Genomic DNA, 25,026 nt, shown 5'->3' on the forward strand with positions numbered 1-25,026 from the left:
TGCGGGAGTCAATTGTGTGCGTGCCTTGTCACGTGATCGACGTGCCGGAGAACTGGTTCAAACCGACCGGAAGCTGCGAGCACAGACAGAGCGTGCCGACCGCTATGACGTCTGCCAGGACTGCCACCCTAATTCAGCGGCTGAGGGCCGCTACCGCTACCGCTACCCCTCGCCGCCGCTTCAGCCTGGACGTGAGCGCTCAACTGCTACGTACAAGCGGCTACGTGCACGGCCACTGGGTCTCGGCGCCTTCTGACTTCCCGGTCCTGGACCCGGCCACCGGAGTGGAGATAGCCAGGGTGTCTGACTGCGGGCCGGAAGTCGCCAAGCGAGCCGTGGACTCTGCGTACACTGCTTTCTATGAGTGGAAGCAGTACACTGCCAAGGTGGGTCACACGCCGTTTGTGACGTCACGAAAACTGCACAACACAACAAGGAGCCAGCATTCAATCGGCGGCGTCTAGTCATGTGTGTAAAACATAACGTGTGATTGGTTGTTGCAGGAGAGGAGCCTGCTGCTGAGGAAGTGGTTCAATCTGATGACTCAGCACAAAGATCACCTGGCTAGGCTCATCACCTTTGAGTGTGTGAGTGTGCTCCGAGTGTACCGCAAGTCTAGTTCTAGTCCAGGGGCCCGTTGCACCAAAGTAGGATTCAGACATTCTGGATAAATTAATGAGCTGAATTTAGCCAATCCAAAAAATAGCATCTTTGCTAATTGGTTGCACAAAGATCCTAGCACCAGGATGAGCATACATGGATTCATTCATTGATTTTCTACCGCTTTTTCCTCATGAGGGTCGCGGGGGTGCTGGAGCCTATCCCAGCTGTCTTTGGGCGAGAGGCAGGGTCAATCACAGGGCACATATAGATAAATAACCATTCACACTCACATTCATACCTATGGACAATTTGGAGTCGCCAATTAACCTAGCATGTTTTTGGAATGTGGGAGGAAACCGGAGTACCCGGAGAAAACCCACACATGCACGGGGAGAACATGCAAACTCCACACAGAAGATGGCCAAGCGTGGAATCGAACCCTGGTCCTCCTAGCTGTGAGGTCTGCGCGCTAACCACTCGTCCGCCGTGCCGCCCCATACATGGATTAATTAATGAAATGAAATGTATCAACTACTGCTGCTGAAATGATCACAATTACTATCCAAAGTGGATTAACTATTGGTTTCCATCAATGGTGGTTGCTGATCATGGATGAGATTAAATAGATCATGGACCTGAGCTCCACAGAATAAATCTCCATGGTAACTATCATGGACACACAAATTAAATTATGTAACAACTTGTTTAATTGGATCACGGATATGTTAAAATAGGATTACACAATATCCCGGCTCCATCCCTTATCCTAGTTTTGTGCAACGGACTCCAGTTCTAGTTTACTCGTGTTAGCTTGACGTACGGTGTTGTTCAGGGCAAACCCCTCAAAGAATCTCTTGGTGAGATCGCTTATGCCGCCTCCTTCTTGGAGTGGTTTTCGGAGGAGGCTCGGCGTGTGTACGGCGATGTGGTGCCCCCGCCCATCAAGGACCGAAGGATCCTCCTCCTCAAGCAACCAGTTGGCGTGACCTCGGTCATCACACCGGTAAGCTGTCATTGCGTGGATCGCTCTTTCAGGCCGGGTGCTAGCACGTTAGCATGTTGCTGGGCCAAAAACAACACAAAATGCCAATGCCACTGCTAGGCTATGCTAACTAAAGTTTGCTTTTGTGTTGGCAACAGTGGAATTTCCCCAGCGCCATGATCACCAGGAAGGTCGGTGCGGCGCTGGCGGCTGGATGCACTGCTGTGCTCAAACCTGCAGAGGACACGCCCCTTTCAGCGCTGGCTCTGGCTGAGGTCATCTATCACTGAACTACTTCCTCTTAACTTGACAGCCACAACTCAACCTCTAAGCATGGACAGCAGTGTGGCTCATCTGATAAGCGTAGGCTGCTAGCTTCTGCACTTTACAGCAGCGCTTAAGTGGTCCAGTTCTAGTCTACATGAAGTATTTCTAGGGCTGAAAATGAACATAATACAGCATGTCCCCTTTAAGTTGTGGTAGCTTTAGTCCAGTTGTAGCCTAGTTCTTGTCTGTGTTAGCTTAATGTAGTGTTAGAATTCACCAAGCGTTAGTTTTACCCAAATGATGATTTTGCAATAGTAATTCTGCATGTAAATACCTGTGTGGTGGGTGGAGCTTCTTGTATAAATGTTGGACAAAAAAAAAACTTTTCCAGAGGCTATCTGCACTTGAGGGGACAAAGGGGACCAAGTGCCTGTGACACTTTTGAGACGTAAGATGGCTAACTTGTTGTGTGGTGCTATGGCGGTTGCAGCTAGCAGAGCAGGCGGGGATTCCAGCGGGTGTCTTCAACGTGGTTCCGTGCTCCAGAGAGATGGCGGCATCGGTGGGTCGGGTTCTGTGCACGGACCCTCTTGTGGCCAAGATCTCCTTCACGGGCTCTACTGCCACTGGCAAAGTAAGATGGGGCCGTCATGCTAATATGCTAATGCTAACAGTATTGGACACTCATTCGTGTTGCTGTCAGATGTTGCTGAAAATGGCCGCCGACACTGTCAAGAGGGTTTCCATGGAGTTAGGAGGCCATGCGCCCTTCATTGTGTTTGACAGCGCGGATGTGGACCAGGCGGTGAATGGAGCCATGGGGTCCAAATTCAGGAACTCTGGACAGGTGAGGGATGGTGTAGTAACGCGGCGTCACACTGTTGACTGTCATCTTCTCGTCTTGCAGACGTGCGTGTGCTCCAACCGCTTCCTGGTACAGAACGGCGTCTACGAGCGTTTTGTGGCCAAGCTGGGCACAGCCATGGACGCCCAGTTGCGCGTGGGCCATGGCAGCGAGGCTGACACTACGCAGGGGCCGCTCATCAACGCCAGAGCGGCTGAAAAGGTCCAATCAGGTTATTGACTGATCGGGCGGAGCCATCTTCACGCCACATGACCTCTGTACCCCTTCTTCCCAGGTGGGCCAGCAGATAGATGATGCCGTGTCGCAGGGGGCCAAGGTGCTGAGGGGCGGCCGACGCCTGCACGGCTCCTTCATGGAGCCCACCCTACTGGTGGATGTCACTGCCGACATGTTGTGTGTACGGGAGGAAACATTTGGGCCGCTGGTGCCCGTCATCAGGTGAGCGCCACTGCCTTGTTACGTGACGGCCATGACGCATGCACTGCTGTTTCCCTGCGCAGGTTTGACACGGAGGAGGAAGCGCTGGCCCTCGCCAATGCGTCCAACGTCGGTTTGGCAGGTGAGAAGCAAAGATTCGGGTTGGATCTCCAATCGGTCCTGATTGGCTCCTCTGCTTTCAGGTTACTTCTACTCACAGGACATCAGTCAGATTTGGCGTGTGTCCGAGGCGTTGGAAGTGGGCTTGGTGGGCGTCAACGAGGGCCTCATCTCCACGGCAGAAGCCACCTTTGGGGGCGTCAAAGAATCAGGGATGGGCCGCGAGGGATCAAAGTATGGCGTGGACGAGTACCTGGAGGTCAAGTACGTGTGCATGGGGGGCCTTAAAGTCTAGTGCCATGTTCTAATTAGCGTTAGCTTTCAGAATAGCATTGTCTCTTATTGTTTTGTTGCTATAAGTTAGCCCTGTAGCGGGCTAGTTAACTTAGCATCTGTTTGGTGACAAATGTAGCGGTGCCAACAGCCAATCAGAGGACAACGTTTACAGATTTAACTTTGGATGGCCGTCAAGTAGAGTTTATTAAGCATGGAAAAATGTCCTTTTAATTTAATCGCCTTGGTACGCTTTCAAGCCTTGGCCCCCGCTTTGTTTTAATGTCGCTGTCTCAAGAAAAAGCATGTAATTCCATATGAAAATTGTAGTTATTGTGATCTTTGTACAATAATATTTTTATATTCATGTCATTATTTAACTTCATATCTAAAAGCACAGTGGTAAGCAGAGTCTAAAAAAAATGTTGATTTGTTGACATTTATTTTCTTTTGTAAAAAAAAAAAAACATTTCCATGAATAAATTAGTGAGAAGACGACAGTGAGTTTATTTAAATACGCAAACATCGAGGCAAAGCAAACATCATGGAAGCAAAACACATTTTTTGTGGGAGTGAAATACTGCATAATTGCGTAAACTTAAAATGACAGGAACTGAACAGTGTCACGTGATGAAGCGAGCACGCTCAGACCCAACCGTGTCTCCTCCCAACAATGTAAACTTTGAGGGTGACGTGACAACGTCAGAACTTCCTGATGAGAGAAGGATCATTGAGGACTAAGGAGGCAGCACTGAGTGTATCCAAGCAAAACGAAACGAGGAGGAAGTCAGTCACACTTTTCCATCCTTTCAGCTTGCGGCCCACTGACGTCGGCCATCTTTATCACTCTGGACCCCAACCAACATGGCTGACACTGTCCGAAATGTTCTCCATTTTCTCCACCCATGCTCGGCAGGAGGTCACAGCTCGTTCTCCTATTATGACGTCTTCTGGACATCAAAAGATAGTGGCGTCGTAGTCCAGCAGAGGGTGGCAGCAGAGCATGCTGGGTAGTCAGCACTCCAGCGGTGGGTGGAAGCTGCGTCTGCAGTCGACTGCCTTGGCGCTGGGAGGCTGAGCTCGTTTCCTGCGAAGCTCGTCTTTTCCTAGAACGCTGCCCAAGCGCGAGTACGCCGCCTTGTACTTCTTATCGAAGGCGGCTGCGGATGAGAGCGAGAGAGACGGCGTTAGCAGCGCAACGACATCCTTTGGACCACAGGTCTTACCGGCGTGGTCTTTGCCCATGGCGGCCAGTGTGAGGAAGAGGAACTCGCGGTATACGCTCCTACAACACAAACGCAAGATGACACAGTGGAGCGTAAGTTGGCGGAGCCTCATCTCACCTCTGTAGGCGTGGCGGCACTGGCTGTTTGGCCAGCGTGTCGAGGAAAAGGGTTATGGCCTTGTGGACCTCGTTCATGCCCACCCAGCGTAGGACCTCCTCCAGGAAGGACAGTGTAAATGGGTGATTGTGGCGGCGCCATCGGAAGCTTCGCATTGGAATGCCACCTGTTGGAGGGAGGGGGAAGTAGAATTGGCGGGGTTATGGATCAGCAGCGGCGGGCCATGCAGTATGTGCAGTGTGAGTTTACTGTGGAGCCTCCAGAGCACGTATAGGGGGGGCCAGGTGTCTGGGTCCGGGGTCAACGTGTCCCAGAGGAGCCTCACCCTCAGCGCCACGCCCTCTGACTGATGAGAGACACACACTTACTAGGACGGGGATGTTAAAATATAACATTAATTGTGATTAATTTGTCATTTAGTGTGTTTTTTTTCATCGTGTTAATCACATTTTTTAATCTGTAACTTTACAGTTTCTGTAAAATCAGTTTTATTGCGTGGGTCTTCTTGTGATTGAGTTGTGGGAGGTAGAAAACAACTGTCAATCACACCATCAAATGGACATTGACTAGCTGTCATTGTTTGGGCTATTTGGGGGTAAGCTACAACTCCCATTGTTGTCGGGAGGGTAAGGTGAGGAGCAGTGAGTTGTGGCGAGGAGATGTGACAACGGAGGGGCACGTTAGAGTTTTCAGTCCAAAACAACTAGCGCCAAATCTAGACTGACATGAAAACAGCGAGTGCTGCTGTGACCCCCTCCCCCCATCTAATAGCACTCACAGCCAGTAGGAGGTGTGCTACCTGCAGGGATGGGCTGAGCAGAGGTGAGCCCCGTATGAGCTGCACCAAGTGACTGGGCAGGCCGAGGCGCTGGAAGAACCACAGAAGGTTCCAGAAGATGATGCAGTGGCTTTCCAGGAATTGAGGCTGTGCCAGCACCGCCTCGCCCTCATTCTCCAGGAGGCTTTCTAGCTCCTTCCGCAGCACCAGTGGGCTCACGTAGGCCACGGTCACCTGTGGGGCCACGCCCCCAGTCGAGGACTACAAGGGGAGGCAGAACATCAGCAAAAAGGAGGTTCGGTTGAGCGTTACTGCGGTTACCGTGGTTTTCATGCTGGCTTCGGAGGGGACGTCTTCCCCCGCGCCGTTACACTGAAACGGCGGTGATGTCCCATTGCCACTGGGGGATCCGCCAGCACTCTCCACCTCATCCTCGGCATTCCACTTGCTGCGTTCGCCACTGCAAACAAAGACGGAAGTGAAGTTTGACACAGACAGAGGAAAGACGCATGGTGGCGCCACATACCTACTGACGGGTCCAAGGTCACTGATCTCGGCGTTGAGGAAGGGCACAAAGGACGCAGTGCAAAACGGGCAGGAAGAGTTGAGGTTGGAGTCGTCCGAAGTCCATCCTGCCATGATCTCCTCGTCATACACCAGCGAGTTGCATGAGCGACACCGCGAGCAGCTGGACATCAACACCTGCCCATGGAGAAGGGTGGGTCTTAGAGACAGGTGATTAGTGAGAGGGCACCCAATTGTAGCTTACCTCAAGCCCCGCCCCCTCTTGATTGGCATCCCAAGAATTGCGTAGCGGGTACGCTGCGTTGGCCGTCTCCGCCAAGTCCAGGTCACTTCCGACCGAGAGTGAACTCTGGCGGGGAGAAGCGTGCCACCATCAAATAAGAACATGTCGAATTGTGGGTGGAGTCAAACCTCTGAGGTGGCGTTGGCCAGACGCTCCTTGGCTTTCAGCAGTGTTTCAGCAACTTGTGACTTCTTGGACTGACGCTGCTCCGACACCCTTCGTCCCGACGCCCCTCCTCCTCCTCCTCGTCTCTCATCCACACTGGCAGCCCGTCGTACCGCTGATCTGTGGCGTGTCGGCGTGAGGAGCTGCTGGAGCTTTCCTGCCAGGCCTCTGCTGGGTGAGGACACGTTGTTGTCATTCTCATCCACCGCCGCATTTGTGACGGTCGCCCTGTGGGTGTGAGGTCAGAGCTTAGAGCATGCTGACATTTTATCGTCCATCCTTGGTGACTTTGCTACCTCGGATGATAACCGCAGTCCAACTCTGCCGACTCAGCATAGAAGGACGACAGGCAGATTTGACTGCGGCGCACCAGAGTTCCAACAGGGGGCGATGTGGCTAACGTGGAGTCTCTGCACGCCAGAGGGGGTTTAGCAGCACCTGCTGCTACCGTCTTATTGCTTGCTTTGATCTCTGTTGAAAACGAATTGGCCCCCCCTCGTGTCTTACGCTCGGCCGGTGTCTTGACACTGCTCAGGCTGTTGCTCTTCGCTAAGAAGCCTGTCAGAGATTCGTGACTGGAGCTTTCGCTCAAGCCGCTCCAACTGGCCTGACGAATTAAAGAAGAGCAGGGGCGGGACCTGCTGGGCTCATCCGTCACTGCTTGTCCTACGATGAAGTCGATCATAAGCGGTCACCTTGATGACAGAACTTTTGACATTTGAGTATGGGCGTGTTCTGACCTGGATTTGGCCCCAGCAAGCCGCCATTGTGGCGTCGTTTGATGGGCTGCCTGAAGAGGGCGACTGCCAGTAGGACATTCCTCAGCTTGGCCCAACGCAAACGTCCACCCTGATTGGTTGATGGCCATTTGCTCTCCAGGACGGCCTGAGGCGTGCGTGAGGAATGATCTTTCATCACTGTTGCCACGCTAGCATGTATGTGTTTATGTGCTACCTTGTTGTAGTATGCGTAGGTGATGGTGTTGGGTATGATTCCTGCCTTCTTCATCTCCAAAAGGACTCGCACGGCGAGGACGGGCTGCCCGTACTGACCGCACAGCTGCATCAAGATCCTGTAACACACCTCGTCTGGCAGGACCACTTTGCGGTTCTCCATGTGTTTGAGCACGTCGTAGGCAGCATGCAGCGCGCGCACTTTGCCGCTCTGCGCCCGCACGTAAGTGGGCAGGTAGATGAACCACAGGCCATACATATGACCCAGAAGACATTTGGACCACATGTCCGCGACTGCTGAGTACTTTTGAGCGCGCTTCTGTGCCAACTTGATCTCCTGCAGGACGCAACCAAGGAGCACATTATAGTGACATCACTCATCACTTTCGGCAGCCGCTCGACTGACATACCTGTTTCGTGCGTCGAGGGGCGGGGCTGCTGGGAGCACTGCCCTTGGCAGGCACACGGAGCTGGTCCTGCGGACGATCTAAGAGCTCCGCCCTCAAGGTGGGGAAGGTCTCATAACTGGACATGAGAGCAAAGTGTCACAGAATGCTTGTGACCGTGAGACGAGCTGAGATCATTTTCGCCACACCTGTAGAGGGCGGGGCACTCTGACCCATCAGCTTCCTGTGGTTCCTCTGGCGGCATGATGAAGACCGTGTGTTCTCCACAGGGAGTCTCGTCCAGGTCGATAAGCCGCACATCCTCCGGTTTTTCCACGTCCACCTGTCAACAAGCCTCCTCGTTAACCGCTTAGCATGTTAGCTTAGACGGCAGCGAGAGAGCTGACCTTTTGGACGCACTCATCAAAGAACTCAAGGCAGACGTGGCGTTCGCTGACAAAGGAGCATTCCTCGATGAACTGCGTGAACATTTGCGTCCGCGTCAGCTGTGAGAAGAACTTTTGCTGGGTGCGCTCGCGAGACTTCAGGAAGCCTAATGGAAAATGACAGATTAGTCAGACAAGCACTACACGTGCAGATGCTTCCAATGTGAGAGTGAGCGCACCCTGGAGGTTGAAGAGGGAGCTGCAGTCGGTGGCAGTGTCAGAGGGGGCCTGTGTGATTGGCAACAGGAAGGAGCGGTAACCTCGTAGCAAGCAGCTCATGAAGCGCAGAAAGGCCTCCTGGATCTCCAACTCCAGCTGCTTCTGGCGCCGGTAGATCTGGTCAAAATCTGTCAAGAGGAACTCCAGCGTTGCTTCCTCCTGGCTGGGGTAGCAAACTGTGGCACAATGAAGGTCATGTGACGACGACAAGGTGCTACAGGGCAGCCATTTCGGTACTTACTCTTCTCCAGCGTCTTGTGAAGGTTGGTGAGGGTGTTGAAAAGAGTCTTGCTGTGTTTCCTTGGTAACGATCGCCATGACAATGGCTTCTTGTCGTCAGATCTGAGACACCACAAGGAAGGTGCATGGAACGTTTGCTACAGGAAACCAACTTGCGTGTGGCGGCACTCACTGGAACACAGTGTTGGTGTCCAGGTCAACACACACCACGTCAGCAGGGGGGTCGTAGAAGTCGAAATAGCTGGAGTGTACGCCGACGATGAAGGGCACCGGCGCCAGCAGCACTTCTGCCATCTGGAGAGGACACAGCGGGATGTACGGACACAGCCAGCGCAGTGGAAACGTCATCTGGAAGCAGGAATGACGACACGTCATTCAGGCATACCTGCCACCCCCGAGCTCACAAAAAAGGACATTGCTCTCTTACGGACACCAGTGCCTCGCTGACCGCCGTCAACACGTCAGGACGCAGTGAGTGCAGTAGAACTTTGTGTTCTGTCAGCACAGCCAGCAGGAGCGTGCATGTATTCCCTGCACCCAGATTCTGCAGCAGCTTCAGGAAGCTCGCCCCACTGCCAAACACATACGCCAAGGTACTGGTACATACTCTCATAGTCTTTTTTTTTTTATGAACAGGAAATTGAATTGCCTGTTTACTGCCTCATGTTGGCGCATATGTGATCAGATAAACTAATGTGACTGTCTTGTATCCACCTTATCGTGAAAATGAAACTGTCCGTAAATTGGCATCACCATCATCAGGTGTCGCTGTTTCCCGTGTTTGGGAATGCATAGGAATGCACACCCTTTTCTGCACTGAATTCATTCATTCACTGCTTTTTGCTCAGGAGGGTCGCGGGGGTGCTGGAGCCTATCCCAGCTGTCTTCGGGCGAGAGGTGGGGTACATACATACAATCACAAGGCACATATAGACAAACAACCATTCACACTCACATTCATACCTATGGACAATATGTAGTCACCAATTAACCTAGCATGTTTTTGGAATGTGGGAGGAAACCGGAGTACCCGGAGAAAACCCACGCATGCACGGGGAGAACATGCAAACTCCACACAGAGATGGCAGAGGGTGGAATTGAACCCTGGTCTCCTAGCTGTGAGGTCTGCGCGCTAACCATTAGATCACCGTGTCGCCCCTGCACTGATTCATTCATTCCGCGAGCACAACCATGGGAATGTCCAGCCATCGTACGTATGTTCAGGAAGAGGATGGGCTACTCAACCCCAGAACCAAAGCTAAAGAGCTTGTGAAGATGATGCCTGACGCTGGTAAGAGTGTGTTGTTATCCACAGTCAGACAAGGGCTAAAAGACCACTCTTCCAAGAAGAAACCATTTCTCCCAAAGCAACATAAAAAAGCCAGATTATAGTTTGCAAACGGGACAAAGACCCTAATTCTTTGAGACGTAGTGGTCGGCCACAAGGACCATGGAGCAAAAAGAAGCATCATCATGTTGTGTAACTGCTGCACTTAATATCACAAAGCAAGAACATTATGTGGAAATACTGAAGCAATATCCCAAGCAATCAGACAGGAAGTTGAAGCCTGAGTCTTCCAAATGGACAACGATCCTAAAACTATCACCATAATAGTCAGTCACAAAGTCGCTGAAGGACAACAATGTCAATGTTTTGGAGCGGTCATCACAAAGACAATCTCATAGAAAATGAGTGGGCAGATGTGACATGGTGTATGCCAGCAAGGCGGCCGACCAACCTGATTCAAGGCTATCAAATACTGAAATACTATACATACGTAAATGTTTTACTTTGCAAAAGTCATAACTTTGTAAATATTATTTCGCATTTCGCAAATAAGAATAATTTTGGTAATGCTAACTGACAACAGAAAAACTTTACTATTAGCAAATAGTAATAATAAAATTGGTAGTACTACTATGATTTAATAATTAAAAAAACTAATATCTATAGCAATAATAGTAGTATGTGTGTGCGTGTGAGAAGTGACCTGAGGGGTAGCGGTGAGGAGACGGGCTGGCACAGAAGAAGGTTGTCATATGGGGACAACTGCAAAACACACATTTGTGTTTGGTCATGTGATTTGACCTTCTCATGACATGTTGATGATGTGGACATGCTACAGGCTGAAGACCCAAACTGTACCTGAACAAGGATGCGAGGCCGCTGGGGGGATGGAAAGGGAACGTTGTGCATGAAGCTGGAGATGTGTCTGCAGGATGAACCAATGACTTATCATCACAAAGTTCTAACAGGATTGCGGTGAAGGAAGTGGCACTTACTTCTCCAAAGGTAGGACATGTGGACCAGAGATGGAGTATCTGTAGACAAAGGTGAGAAACTTCTGGAAGACGGTGAAGAAGGGCCAGTGGGACAGCACACAGATGCTCTTCTTCACCTGCAGGGTGCGCTCTGCAATCGGTCGGCGGTCCAATACACTGAGCAGGCCGAGTCGCACGCTTTGTCGCTCTGACAGAACCTCCCTTGGAAACGTCTCGTAGAACTGAATGGCAGCGCCGTACACCTGCAAGGGCGGGGTAGACAGGAAAAGGTTCACAAGTAATCTCATGGTGCTGAAGAAAAAAAAAAAGCATAACCCACTTTGTCTCCGGAGGCAGAGGTGAGCACAAAGGTGGAAAAGACTGGCAGCTGGTACTTGGCGTTCAGAGGCCAGCTCTCTACAGCCACGCCCATGGGGAGACAGAAGACGGGCACTGACTCTGGCAAGGGGAAGGCTTCCTGGTCGTCTTCAGGGTAGCGGCTAAGCAGACCTGAAGTGTGGTAGTCATGTGACACAACTCACATACATATGACCGCCATGTTGATTGTATGCCGTGACTCACCAGCCTCATAAACCAAAGCGTTGGCTTTTGCGACGGCTCGCTTGTAGCACACAAACACAGCGGCCCCCCACTGCACACACACACACACATGTGTGTCACAGTCTGCCATGATTGATGACTGTGTTCCTGGTGGCACTCACCATGCCTATGTTGAGGTTCTTGTCCACACGACAGAAAGTGTGTGGCGCCACCTCACCCTTGCTGGGCAGCATCACGCCAATGTCCGTCACGCCCAGCGAGTGCAGGCCTTGCGAGTCCAAAGCGCGCCGGTATGTCAGGAAGACACGGTGCGCCGCCGGTCCAGCGCCGGAGCTCAGATTGGCTGAACGACTGTAGGGCGTGGTGTCGATGACGTACCAGCCCGACTTCAGCTGCTCCTTGCCCTCGTACAGCACCCTGCGGTGGAACATCATCTAACGCTGTTAGCAGCTCCCTTGTTAGTGAGACACTTACTAGCGGACTCACCCTAGGTCCAGGATGGGGGGTTTGTCCCGCCCTCTTCTGTAGCACAGGTACAGGTGGGGGTTGTTGATGAGGCCGGCGGTCAGCTCGGCCGAGTGTCCACCCAGCGACTTGTCGATGCATGTGAAGCCCTCAGGTACTTCCTCCCCCAGCCCTCGAGCGATCACCGCCAGGTCAGTCACAGGTTCTACCGCCCGGCCTGGTGACGGTAGTGAGGAGACTGTCTTGGCGTCGTCGTCTAGGGGTCTCCAGGGCCCTGCGGGGTCGAGTCCCGCCACCACAAAGTAGTCCACCAGCTGGGGACATTTCTCCTCTGTCATGCCGCTGATCGTCCCGTCTCTGATGGCAAGGCGGAACAGAAAGTCATAGCTTGTACTTCCATTGGACTAGACGTCGTTTTAAGTAACATTATCTTAGTCAATTAACAAGAATGCAATCATGTTTTGTATTTATTTTCTGTGAGGGTGTGGCCTGTCACCACAGCAACGCGGGAGGAGGAACTGAACGATCCAGAAGGGTCAAAGGTCTGTGGGCAAACAGGAAGGACACAATCTGGCTGTTTCCTGTTCATCTTCCTGTGTGATGCAAGCACAACTTGATCATGTGACCCATTCTGCGGCATCTTCTGCTGCTCTCCTTGCTGTGGTTTGATGACGTGTAATCCTCTTTGATGTCTGATGGTATCTAATGGCGTTTGAACCTGCCTAATGCCGTCTGCTGTGGCCAGTGACATTAAGTTGATTTTTTTGACCTCCCAACTCGCAGTTCAAACACAACGCTTCCTTTGTTATTAGCACACATGCCCCTGTGTGAACCAGTGAACAATGGTGTCAGTGATGACATCACCTGCTACGGGGTCACATGATCACCAGAGTTGCGAACATTTGGTTGTCATCACCAGCAAAAGGACAGCTGAAAGGGGGTAGCTAAGGTTTAAACACGTGCTACTATTTTTAGAGTGCCTGCTTCAAGAGAACTCGAATACACACACGCTATAACGTGCACGTGTACATGACATGTTCTCCAAACATGTTCTTGTGTCATCTCATCCTTCACGAGACCACATTAAGTCGTCACCACCCGGAAATGTGAAATGATGCGGATGAGGGAGGAGAAGGCCCCGAGTTCCATTATCGGACAACCCAGAGCAGCCTCACAACCCGGAAATGTAAATTGATGATGAAGAGCGGGAGGAGGCCGAGGACATCGAGCATCCCAACCTGTGGTCCGGAAATAAACGCATGACGTCACAAAGCAAGACGGCTCGTTCCTTTAGCGGACAGCAGCTGACATCGGGGACCATCAGTCCCATTCAGCCATGTTGACTCCACTGGTGTAGATACCGTATTGGTTTCCTGAAGGGGGACATTTCGGTGCGGCTGTACATTTCCCGCTTCGAAGAACGCGGACGATAAAAGGCTCTCAGTCGTGGCCGTTAGACGACGTGCTGTTAGTGTTACCGAAGCGGCCCGCGGCTTTACAATGATATCATGTCGGTGTATCGGATGACCGTGGCCTCTCCAGTGTGGGTGTGTGAGGGTGCGCTACCTGCTCTTATTTGCTGGTTCGTCCCACAGAAGACAGCGACGATCATGTTTAGGTCATTGGCTCACATGTGACGTCCATGTTTGATCTGTGAATCGCTGCAAGAGGTCAAGACAGCAGCAGTGTCGCTCTCGCTTCCGCCCACGCTTTTTAACAAAATAAAAGGTGTGTCCGGTAACGAATGTTGAAACCCATGGAAAACTAACATTTAATGTTTGTGAGATGAGCTGAATGATGAATGGGCATGATTTACTCTTTTTACAGTTCAACCACAACGCTTTGTTTTTATTATACCTTTATTTTGAAGGAGCGGTACTGTTGCGTGTGCCTGACGCAGCAGCAAACCGACGAGCTTCACCCTGAATGTTAAAACTTGGTTAGAATAGTTCATATAAACACTTGGGTTTATTTTCTGCAAAATAATGTCAAGTTACAGCTTCTTTATAAATCTCTGGTAGCTGCTTTTGCAAACGTATTTACAAGATACGTGACATTCCCTGCTTATTACAATTATGACAAAGACTTCAACATGAACACGCACTTCAGCCTAAAAGCAACAGGAAACATTGACAATTAAAAGCAAACGTCTGTAAAAATATCGACAATAGGAAATATGGCCTTTAGCTCATCCCTAATACCAAAAGCTCCCCCAACTGGCAGAGTCTAGAACTGCATTGTGACTCTTTATTGCATAAAACCATCTAAAAAAAACGTTTGTTTTTGTTAACAGCTTTTTAAAAGTCCTTTGACATGTTTTTCACCTTTTTAAAACCAGCAATGTCAATGATCGTGTTTCTTCTTCCTGTTTAAAAAGGAAGTCACTGTTAAGGCCTTTTCACTGGATAACTTGACAGATTTGTGTCGGTAAAACATCCAAAGAGACATTATAGGACACGCTGTAACACGCCTGGCCGCCCCTTCGCAAACTTTCAAACATTCACAGCATCCTCTCCTCCACCAATGAGGCCTGAGCACAAGCTGACTTACTGCTGAGTCGTGCTAAACATTAGGCCTTTTGCGCAACATTTAAATGTTGACTCAAGCTGTGTGTCAATTGGTGAACTTGCATACTTATTTAGACTTCGTCTGTCTTGTGAGTGCAATAAGTGTCTTCACAAGTTTGGCAAAAAGCAGTACACAGTCGCTACCTGGATGTTGCAGTGAGGGACCACCAAAACTTCCCAAACTTGAAATCATGCTGGAAATGAGTTCATTGTGTTCAAATGGAAAACAAGCTGGCAGATGGGCTGATGCAAATGTTTGTGATGATGCTCTGTCGAGTGGTTGCAATTAACCATTGAAAAGGAGAGAAGAAGACCAAGAACAGGAAGACAATAATACAAAAAAAAAAAACAGAAAATGAAGATGATGGTAACTATACGACAACAGTTATGGATTTGGACAGCACTAATCTCTCAATATTCACATACTCAGGAACTAAGTACACTGTGTACTCAGTGTACTTATTTAAGTGTACTGATGCAAGTGTTCCAGTTGAGACACAGCCTGTGATTTGTTCTTTCCAAATGACAAATTTGTGTCAGCTGAATGCTCGGCGCTAATGTGTGTGTTATTGTTTACAGAAAATGGGAGAGAACAACAATTGAAAAAAAAAGCTTCCTGTGCACGCGCACGCCAGCGTGCGTCGCATCTCAATGAGTTTTGCTGAGGCATGCCGGGGGCGGGGCTACATGCTGTCAATCACAGTGAGTGCATTCTCGTACATTCTTGTTATTGGTCGATCAAAGTGCCAAGGTTAAATCTGGGTTAGTTTGTTCCTTCAGTTTTAGTTGACGTTTGTATTAAAAAAAAATCAAATTCTTCCTACTAAAAGCTTTGCAAGTTTAAGCCAGCGGGTCATGTGATCCATGCAGTCATAACAATGCTAACAGTGCCCTCAGGTGGCACAACAAAGGCCGAAGGCCCTCTGGGGGGGTTGCATAGCGAGAGGAGGCATGAAAGCGTTTTGGCCTGGTGAGGGGTAAGCTACTTCCTGTCAATGATGGCTGACTTCCAAATGAAGCAGTTCTGATCTGAAGGTAAACATAGCGGCGGCTTGGCTGATTGCACGATGCTTCTGCAGAAGGCGTTGCAGCTTTTGACAGAAAGGCGGCGTTGCTTGTTCCCTGCACAGTTGCATCTTGGACATTCGTACAAGCTAATGCCTGAAAACAGAAGCTGCCCCCTGCTGCTTGTCACTCTGCGGTCCATCCGCTTGTGACCAACATTGCATCTCCTCCGCCCTCAGCTGGGGCCCACTCGCCTATCCCGCTGAGGTCCTGTATGGGGCGCCTCACTTGAGCCTGTCGGAGCGGAACGAATCCTCCACAGCAGGGTCAGCCAGCATCAGGTCACCCTCCAGCATGTCCAGAGCTAATGGGTCAATCCTGAGCGGGTCGTCTAGGGAGAAGGGGTCCATTTCAAAGCCGGGAACGTGCGACAAAGCGCTGGCAATCTCTTTGGACAAACCCGGCGGCGAGTCGCCTGTAGACACATGGAGACGTCGGTCGGACAAAGAAACGTCTTGTTTACACTTGCGCTCGTTCACTCACCGGTGAGGATGATGTTGGGCACGTTTTGCCGAACATCGCTGCCGCAACCGTAGTTCTGGTTGTTGAGGAGCGTTTGCTCCACCAACTCCGGGGTCGCCTGCATGTCAGTGCGACCGCTGCCCAGCCCACCATGGTTCAGTGACAGGACGTCGCCCTGCATCTCAGCCGTGAACTATAACAGAAGATTAGAATGCACCTGATGTAAACCTGTACCCGACTTTCCCTGTACATGACATTGGGGGCTGCTCTGAAGACGTTAGGGGGCCCCAAACACTAACATGATCAGTCGTTAAACTAGCATCTAGCTTTGGGCTCCCAGATGTCCAGAACCTCTACTGCAGGGGTCTCAAACTCAATTTACTTGGGGGCCACTGGAGCTCGGGTCTGGGTGAGACTGAGCCGCATCAGGTTTTCAAAAAAAAAAAAAAACGCATTTATTAAAAACAAAAAATTAAAAAAAACTTCGCTTTGGTTCCAATTTTCTACAAGAAAAGCTCTGATAAAACACTGCACTGTTCTCAAATATCTTACTTTTTATTTTTCTACACAAAATAAGATGAAAAATAAATAATAATAATAAATAAATATAATAAGAATAATAAAACGGCAAATAATAAAAACTTAAGAAACCACATATACTAGTTGGTGGGTAGACAAATTATTTTTTTTCAGATTAAAATGAACAAAGCATTATTAGAGCCCTGTAGACATGACAAAACACGACTATAGTCACATTTATACTCTTTTTATTTACAACATATTGCGCAACTGCAGGGTCTTGAGACACATGCTAACTCGCAAACTAGAGAGCTAGCGACCTAAACGGTAGCCTTCAAGTTATTTCCTTTAAACTTAAATAGCCAAAAACTTACCACTTCCACACTGATAGGGAGGATAACTATTAACAGTTATTTAACCTTTAACATGAACATTAATCAAACGTAATAATTTTTTCTGGGTACATGATACCATACAGCATCCATATCAAACTTGCGCGGGCCACACTAACATTAAACTTTCATATCAAGGCGGGGGCCTCAAACGTGTGTCCTGCGGGCCACATTTGGCCCGCGGGCCGCGTGTTTGAGACCCCTGCTCTACTGGTTCCCACGCTTGTAATCATGTGACGCGTGTTACCTGCTGGTTGGACTTGGAGCCGAGCTGCATGCTCAGGTACGAGTCATCCAGCAGCGAGTTGAGCAAGGCGTCCTGGAAAATACGTCCCAGTCATCACATCACCATGACAACATACTGTACATCAAGTCCTGATTAGTGCACGACACGTCCAGCAGGGGGTGACAAAGCTGACACTCACGTTGTACAGGTCTGAGGACAAGTTGTGACTAATTTGTTGCAGCTGTGGTAGGTTCCCGCTCCTGTGTAGTTCGGCTTCCTGTTTGACCTGACAATGGGAGGTCAATGAGCCATGGAGGTACTGGTCCAAGGCACTTTTATTCTTTGTGAGCGGCGTGTTGGCTTGCGAGCTGCCTGGACGTTGCTACACACACACACACACAAACAGTTGTCAGAAGCAGACAGGTGAATCTGACCACACCCCACGGTTCGGACCCACGTACCCCTGCTGCAAAGTGCTGAGCGTTGAGAAGGTTCTGCGACAGCTGCGCGTTGGACCGCGGCTGCTGGAGACGGAGCATCTGCTGTTGAGGTTGATGCTGAGTCAGCAGAGGGGACTGCTGGGGGGTTTGGGAGGCGGTCTGGTGCTGACTGAGCGGGTATGGAGGTAAGCGCTGGTCCAGAGGCAGCCTGCTGGTGTCCAGAGGAACGCCCTGCGTGGGCGGCGTCAGATGTCAGGTGCCAGTTCCAGACAGAAGGAGTGTATGTGTGTTTATGTGTGTATTACCTGCGTGATGGAGGATAGCGTGGGGGAGATAGTGGGGGAGAACTGCTTGGAGAGATGTCGACGTGTATCCCCTCCCATGGGCAGGATAAGTGGCGAGAGATGGGCCCGTCTCCTCGGCGATGTGCTGAGAGACGGCGCGTAAGAGGCGGAGCCACTATAGCCTGGGTTACCGCTGGAGGCCGACTGGAGAGAAGAGCTACTGTGGGACGAGTGCAGTGATTGGCTGCTGAGAGAGGAGGGCAGGGATGGGGAGGAGCCGAGGGAGGACTGCAGCGAAGGGTTGCTGAGCGATGAGTGCAAGGAGGCGGAGCTTAGGGAGTTGGTGAAAGACTGGCTGCTGAATGACGACTGAATGTTTGGGTTGCTTAGCGATGACTGCAGGGAGGGGTTACTGAGCGTGCTCTGTAGCGACGCCAGCAAACCTGAAGGAGGAAACAAAGATTGGTTTTAGTAGTGGATGGTGTGATGATGACATCAATGTTCTTACCAGGCGTGTGATGGTGGAAGGCGCCGTTGCCTCCCGCTGCGTTGTTGGCGGCATTAATGCCCAGCTGTGTGAGCGTGGACGCCAGGTTGCCCGTGCTGCTGCACCCGCTCAGGGAGCCTTGGTAGCCGGGCTCGTCCTGGTCAAGCGGCGTGGGCAGCGGCGAGGGAAAGTGCAGGCTGGACAGGTCGGGCAGCGAGCCACCCGTGTTGAGCACAGAGGGGATGCTGTGGGTGGGGGTGGACTGTTGCTCTGGCGACATGAAGACACTGAACACAACAATGTTGTTTCAAGTACTTATTTAGAAATATAATAATAATTGATACACTTTTAACGATACATGTATTCATAATCCGCCGACAGTAGAGATGAGGAACAGGGTGACAATCTAGAACAATTAATGCTGCACTTCAACCAAGAAGAAACTTAAAAATTCATTAATAACAAAATAATCATTCACACTCTTCAAACTCTTACTGTTGCACTTGTCCGCAAATTTTTCTGGATGCTGTAGCTATATTTTTATTTGAATTTTTCCTTAGAGAATTACCTGTTTTTATGCTTCATTAAAGAAGTTTACACCATTAGGTTTTGCGTTTTGTTTCCTCAAAAAAAAAATGCACCAAGCCATGACATTTAAGGGGAACTGCACTTTTTGGGGGAATTTTGCCCATCATTAACAATCCTTACGTGAAACATGAACGCATATTTCTTTCCTTTTCTGTGCATTATAGCGTGAGAAAACAAGTTAATATGAGCTAGCTAACAACAGACATCATGAGAATACAGTACCTATTTTGACGATAAAGCCCTAAAAAAAAAACACCAACAGTGTGATTTGTATATTAACCAAGCAACAACGATATTATTATTGTAACAGCTATTTTCATCTGGCGGACTAACACGACGCATCGCTAACCTCTAATCTCAGCATCATTCACAGATGGAAGAGTGGATACCTAGCTAAGATGCTTGTATGCCGTCTGCATTTTTTGCCTGAGTACAAGAGAACACGTCTTGCGCTGGAAGACACAGCCATCCCAAGGAGAATGAACATCGTTAGTGTTGACGCTGTATATATGGTGCTGTTGTTGACAGAACTAGCATAAGTATGTGTATCAATGCGCCGAGGAAATACGTTTTTTAAATCATCAAAATACGGCAAGATACTGCAACTATTACATGCTATCATCAGTGTACGTGTTAATGCATGATCACAGCATGTATATCAAACCATGAAACTTTGTTAGAGGTTCATAGTTAGGGCTTCATAGTCGAAATAGGTGTATGCCAATGACATACATGTTAGCTAGCTGATATTAACTAATTTTCTCATGTTATAATGCATAGAAAAGGGAATTTAATATGTGTTCACGTTTCACATAGGGATTGTTAATGAAGGGCAAAATAAATATAAAAAAGCAGTTCCCGTTTAAAACCAAAGTATGCGCCAAACTGTGTCAATGGCGTACCATTACACCCCAAAGTAGTTAAATAAGTAATATACTTGGAGGACTTACTTGATGTTAGGAACCTCACATGACTTTGGTCTGGAGCTCAGCTGAGGAAACTGAAGGCAGGGGAAACGTATGTCAATCTACTTGTTGATGGCTGGTGCATGTGAGCATAAGCATGAGGAGGCATCACCTTCTTGGAGTCCCAGGCTTTGAGGAGCTTGCCATCATCAAGGACGTTCTCTTCAATAGGAGGGACGGGATAGGGAAAGACTGGACGACAAGTACGTGAACGTGTTAGTGTGGTGTCAACAAGTTGACGCTTGGTTTAGGGTTGCAGTGGGCGGGCTCTAATATTTAATGTCTCACCGTTGCGCCTGCCTCCGTGGGACGTGAGGGCAGAGCCTCCCGTGGTGAAGGGGTCGCCTGAGGGTGGATTCATGACGCTGGTGTGGAGGGCGGAGTCAGAGTTGGTCCTGTGGGACGACACACACATTGGCTGTTAGTCAGCCAATCAACACATTCAACCAATCACAGGCCTCCATCGTTGATGCCATCACCAGGCCGTGCGCTGTGATCGGTTCACAAAACTTACCGCCGTGTGGCAGACGGAAGGAAAAGTGGAAGAAAGGAAAAAGATTTATTGACGCAGACGGAGGGAGGAAGACGAAGGAGGAGGAATAGGAAGATTCACCTGTTGAGTGCAGTGGTTGGGAGACGGAACAACTGGCTTTTATCCCCCGGGAAGATTCCGGACCAATTCCTTTTCATGATCGACAAGAAGAAATCGTTATTTTCCTCTGCCCGGCAAGAGCACGGAAAAGAGAACATTCAAAAAGAGAGGAAGAAGAGGCAGCCTCAGGAAGCATGAGATGAAGGCAGGAAGAAAAAGTCCAAGTAAAACTCCCAGAAGGAAGCGACTGGATGCCATGGAGGCGTGTGCCCGAGTAGCCATGTGCTTTAGATGTACCTCTGATTAGAAAGCGCTGGAAAGATTGCAAGCAGATTCCCACAAGGAGTTGGGTGGAAGGAAAGGATGGAAAAGAGGTAGTGAGAGCTCTTCCAAAGTCGTGCAGCTTCCTGTCTTCCAAGCTAGCATGTTAGCAGTCCGAAGCAGCAAAGCAGCAAGACGGAAACGGAAAAGTATGTCTCCGTAAAGACGTGAGCTAGCGGACTCTACCTTCTCCAGCTGGGATCAGGGGGCGGGGACAAGTAGGCAGAATTAGATGAAGCACTGTCCACCTGAGGTCGTCGGTTAAGCAAACAACCAGCAGACTTTCAAAATAAAAGTTAAGAAGAAGTTTAGCTAAAGGATACTTGACGGTTGCGGTACGGCCGGACTGGCGAAATGAAACGGCGGTCTCGCTGGACTCTCTCCACCAGGCCGTGATGCCGCGTGGTGCGACTGGACTCCAGAGTTGAAGGGAAGGAGGCCTGCACATAAACCCGAGACAGAGTGAGACCTCCTGAACACGACACACAGCATAATCAATTGCTAGCAGGGGAGGTCTGCACTCACCTGCAGGTCCTGTGGGCTCCGGCCGATCTGGTTGACGTTGGGAAGAGAGCCTCCGTAGTACGGACCTTGACTCCGGGCCAGGCGGAGCTTCTGGGCCTGGAGCTGTTCAAACGAACACGACAGGTTGATTCTCTAAAAATAAGTATATTGGAAAATACACTTTTTTTGTTTGTTTCTTTCTGCTTTTTTCCTGATTAAAGAGTCGCCACAGCTAATCTTTTTTTGATCTGCATACTGATTAAAACAAGTAAATTTACCTTAAATTGCGTGATGGCTTTTGAACGCATTGCATATAGTAAAAATTTGCATAATTGAGATATAGATGGGATATGATAGTGATTATGAATGTGAGTGTGAATGGTTGTTTGTCTATATGTGCCCTGTGATTGGCTGGCGACCAGCCCAGGGTGTACCCCGCCTCTCGCCCAAAGACAGCAGGGATAGGCTCCAGCACCCCTCGTGAGGAAAAAGCGGTAGAAAATGAATGAATGAATGAATGATAGTGATTAATCATGATTAATTAAGAAACTCTGATTAAAATGTGTAATCATTTGACAGCGCTAATAATAAAAAAAGTAAACAGAGTTGCATTTAAACAACATCAACAACCACAATCAATTCACATGCAGAACAGGGTATGGTTGATAATACACTAATAATACGCTATGCAATAATTACGCATAAATGCATTTTGCACATTCTGCAGTGCTTACACACAGTTACATACATTGCACATACTGTAAATACTGACGCTTACTTTTTTTACATTAAAAATATATTTTATACTGTTTGACTGAAATTGCAACGCAGCTAGAGGGAAAGGTACCTTCAATGCTTTGTGTGTCTTGGACCCATGCTGAACTGACAATGAATCTTGACATTTTAATCGTACTTTCAATTCACGCTTTCATTTGCCTTGGCAGACAACAGATATAACTTGTTTTTCCAATTTCAATTTATATACGTGATTTCCATGACCGCCGAATATAAATGGAGAGTGTTTGGAATAATAAAGTCGCTGTGCTGCAGTCTTTGAGACCGTTGTGTGTGTTAAATTGAGAAGTGTTGAGAATGGTTGAGAGTGTGAAGGGAGTTCCGCTGCCTTCAGTGAGCGGGATGACAGATAGTAAACAAGCCAACTAGCCGCAGAAGCTAACATGCTAAGTAAGCTAACAACAATCGGAAATGGACTAGACTCGTCGTCTTTTTTACACTCAGGTGGAGAATAAAGGCAACTCGACTCGTCGCTCTCAAGTGTCGCTGTGAACGGAGAGGAGGACCGTGTCTCCGAGGATGACGAGCCCGGCTGAGGCCTGCGGTGCTGCGGCCATCTCTCCGTGAGCCTCCGCCTCTCGGGTCTCACTCACCCGCGTCGAGGTGATGTCCATCATGACCTCCTGGAAGGCGGCCGTCTCCTCGGCCTGGCGCTGCGTGTGCAGGGCGATCTTTTCGCTGAACTTTCGGGGATTGGAGGTCCCCGACCCGACTCCGGGGCCAGGGCCGGGGCCGGGTCCACAGCCACCTGAGCCCGCAGACATGTTCGCCAGCGACGGGACCAGTTTGACGTGCACCGAAGATCGTCAAAGACTGCCGCTCGGGCGCGAAGGTCTCTCACTCTGCAGCTACATTCGGAGACCAGAGGTAGGTCACACACACTTTTGACACACAAATATAATAACCACCAAGTAGTGAGTCATGACGATAAAGCTGCTTTTGGTTATAATTTGTGTCTGGGGGTGGAAGTCAAAAACAATGTATGTGCTTTAAAGGGGCAGACTTTCACGTGTTAAATCTGATATTCCGGTCAAATCTGACTAATGTTTTACTTCTGAAAATTAAAATCTAGGATTTCGCGACTCTGTCCACCAATACGATTTCAACACAAAATAAACTGCATTAACAATTTTGTATGTTTTTATTCATCGTATGTAAACTACAATAATTGCATAAACAGTTGACTCTCTCTCTCTCTCTCCCCTTGCACAAATCACTCTCTCCAATATTTATTGGCCTTAAGAATGTTGTTTTAATAGGTTTTATGTGCTCTAATTACAATATTCCATATTAAAATTTGATCGTATATAACGGAAATTCATTTATCGCGGTCGGGTTTGGAACTAATACATAAACGAAGGACGAACTACAACGGGAGCGACTGATTCACTAGCGTTCATTGATGAAATCCACAAAACAACCCAACACTGTCATCTAGTGGTCACTATGAGGTAGAGGATATGACACACACATTTGAGACCAGTAAAATGTGAAAACTGTCGATGAAAAAAGACAGTTATTGCTCCAGTGTTAATCCAGCTCCAGTATTAATGGTCTGAGGTTTTGCCATATACTGTATATTTATCAGTAAAGAAGCCAATTATTATGAAAATGACATTTTGTTTTACAAATATAACATCATGAACTATTTACAATTTTCATATTTGCAACTGAATTGTGTGTGCACGTGTGTGCAAATGCTAACCTCTAACACTGCTTCAAGCCTTTTCACTTCCTAGGTGCTACATTGTCCCACCTTGTGGCCATCTTAAAACTGTACCAAATGTGGAGATGCATCAAACCTCTTTGTGGCTCTCAAGCAAAAAAAATATAAAACATGTTTGGTAGCGAATGAGTTAATAGGCAGAATAAGTGGGTCCTGTTGTGGATGATGCTCATTTACACAGTCAGCAATTTTCTGCCAGGAGTCTCTCCTCGCTCTACTGGTGGCAACATTGTGATCTTTTTTCATAATGGTCCATCATAATTGCTCTTCTGTGAAACTACATTCAGGATCGCCCCAAGTAATGTGGTAGTATGTCTCTATTAGTCGTATGAAAGTAATATGTTGTCAAAATAAAAAACCTGACCACCATTGGAGTAATGTTTTAACTATTTGAGGAAATGTAGGTTTTGTTGAGATGCGTCAAGAGTATGTTGAGCCACTTTTGCAGTAGAGGCCACAGAAGAGTCTCTCTCCCACGAGAACGACCTGTTGTATATAATGCTTTTTAAGGCCTTTCCTATAGTTCATTGCATAGCTTACAGGTCCATATATCGTAAGTCAGAATCCATTCATCAATTTCTTCCACTTCTGTGAGTCTGTAAGTAAGTCAGGCTCCTGATTATGTAGTTGATCACCACATTGACCTCAGAACCTACAAAATCCTGCTTTGAACTCTTTCTGATTGCCTCCTTTGAAACTATCCTGGCACACATGACCAACCTGGTGTGCTGGAGCCTATCCCAGCTGTCTTTGGGTGAGAGGCGGGGTACAGCCCGGACTGGTCGCCAGCCAATCACAGGGCACATATAGACAAACAACCATTCACACTCACATTCATACCTACGGACAATTTGGAGTCACCAATTAACCTAGCATGTTTTTGGAATGTGGGAGGAAACCGGAGTACCCGAAGAAAACCCACTCATGCACGGGGAGAACA

The 25,026-nt window shown here is 48.9% G+C and overlaps 3 protein-coding genes across 7 annotated transcripts; 1 reads left to right on the plus strand and 2 right to left on the minus strand.

The window, feature by feature from the left end:
* The first annotated feature begins 13 nt into the window (after nt 1-13).
* Nucleotides 14-3,921, plus strand: aldh5a1 (aldehyde dehydrogenase 5 family, member A1 (succinate-semialdehyde dehydrogenase)). Its single transcript, XM_058052848.2, has 10 exons — nt 14-386; nt 504-587; nt 1,436-1,606; nt 1,744-1,860; nt 2,343-2,486; nt 2,556-2,699; nt 2,760-2,918; nt 2,992-3,155; nt 3,218-3,276; nt 3,338-3,921. The coding sequence occupies exons 1-10, from the start codon at nt 105-107 to the stop codon at nt 3,547-3,549; spliced, it is 1,536 nt and encodes a 511-aa protein (XP_057908831.2). The 5' UTR covers nt 14-104; the 3' UTR covers nt 3,550-3,921.
* An 89-nt stretch (nt 3,922-4,010) lies between these two features.
* dennd4b (DENN/MADD domain containing 4B) lies at nt 4,011-13,866 on the minus strand. 4 transcript variants are annotated; one of them, XM_078790741.1, is made up of 27 exons: nt 13,720-13,866; nt 12,175-12,510; nt 11,850-12,105; nt 11,710-11,779; nt 11,468-11,637; nt 11,149-11,390; nt 11,012-11,078; nt 10,857-10,915; nt 9,293-9,437; nt 9,038-9,213; nt 8,867-8,967; nt 8,586-8,801; nt 8,368-8,513; nt 8,170-8,303; nt 7,985-8,099; nt 7,576-7,911; nt 7,362-7,506; nt 6,918-7,287; nt 6,585-6,849; nt 6,418-6,522; nt 6,175-6,350; nt 5,970-6,108; nt 5,670-5,909; nt 5,120-5,216; nt 4,871-5,036; nt 4,754-4,812; nt 4,011-4,687 (listed from the first exon to the last, which is right to left on the minus strand). In XM_078790741.1, the coding sequence occupies exons 2-27, from the start codon at nt 12,489-12,491 to the stop codon at nt 4,542-4,544; spliced, it is 4,458 nt and encodes a 1,485-aa protein (XP_078646867.1). In that variant the 5' UTR covers nt 12,492-12,510; nt 13,720-13,866; the 3' UTR covers nt 4,011-4,541. The 4 variants fall into 4 exon arrangements, with proteins under 4 accessions (XP_078646867.1, XP_078646866.1, XP_078646864.1 ...); XM_078790740.1 differs by adding an exon at nt 12,650-12,746 and having other exon boundaries at nt 4,011-4,812; nt 13,720-13,828; XM_078790738.1 differs by having other exon boundaries at nt 4,011-4,812.
* Nucleotides 13,867-14,386: 520 nt separating this feature from the next.
* On the minus strand, nt 14,387-23,181 carry LOC131105095 (CREB-regulated transcription coactivator 2). Of its 2 annotated transcripts, XM_078790743.1 has the most exons (15): nt 22,954-23,181; nt 21,587-21,688; nt 21,385-21,501; nt 21,248-21,309; nt 20,762-20,830; nt 20,437-20,543; nt 20,261-20,340; nt 20,134-20,183; nt 18,617-18,882; nt 18,130-18,551; nt 17,846-18,055; nt 17,584-17,766; nt 17,406-17,477; nt 16,269-16,440; nt 14,387-16,200 (listed from the first exon to the last, which is right to left on the minus strand). In XM_078790743.1, exons 1-15 carry the CDS (start codon nt 23,122-23,124, stop codon nt 16,010-16,012), a joined length of 2,274 nt encoding a protein of 757 aa, XP_078646869.1. In that variant the 5' UTR covers nt 23,125-23,181; the 3' UTR covers nt 14,387-16,009. The 2 variants fall into 2 exon arrangements, with proteins under 2 accessions (XP_078646869.1, XP_078646870.1); XM_078790744.1 differs by lacking the exon at nt 20,762-20,830 and having other exon boundaries at nt 22,954-23,180.
* Between the last annotated feature and the right edge of the window lie 1,845 nt (nt 23,182-25,026).

Source organism: Doryrhamphus excisus, linkage group LG5, assembly GCF_037039965.1.
Source record: "Doryrhamphus excisus strain RoL-2023G ecotype Guam linkage group LG5, RoL_Dexc_Guam_v1.1, whole genome shotgun sequence".
NCBI lineage: Eukaryota > Metazoa > Chordata > Actinopteri > Syngnathiformes > Syngnathidae > Doryrhamphus > Doryrhamphus excisus.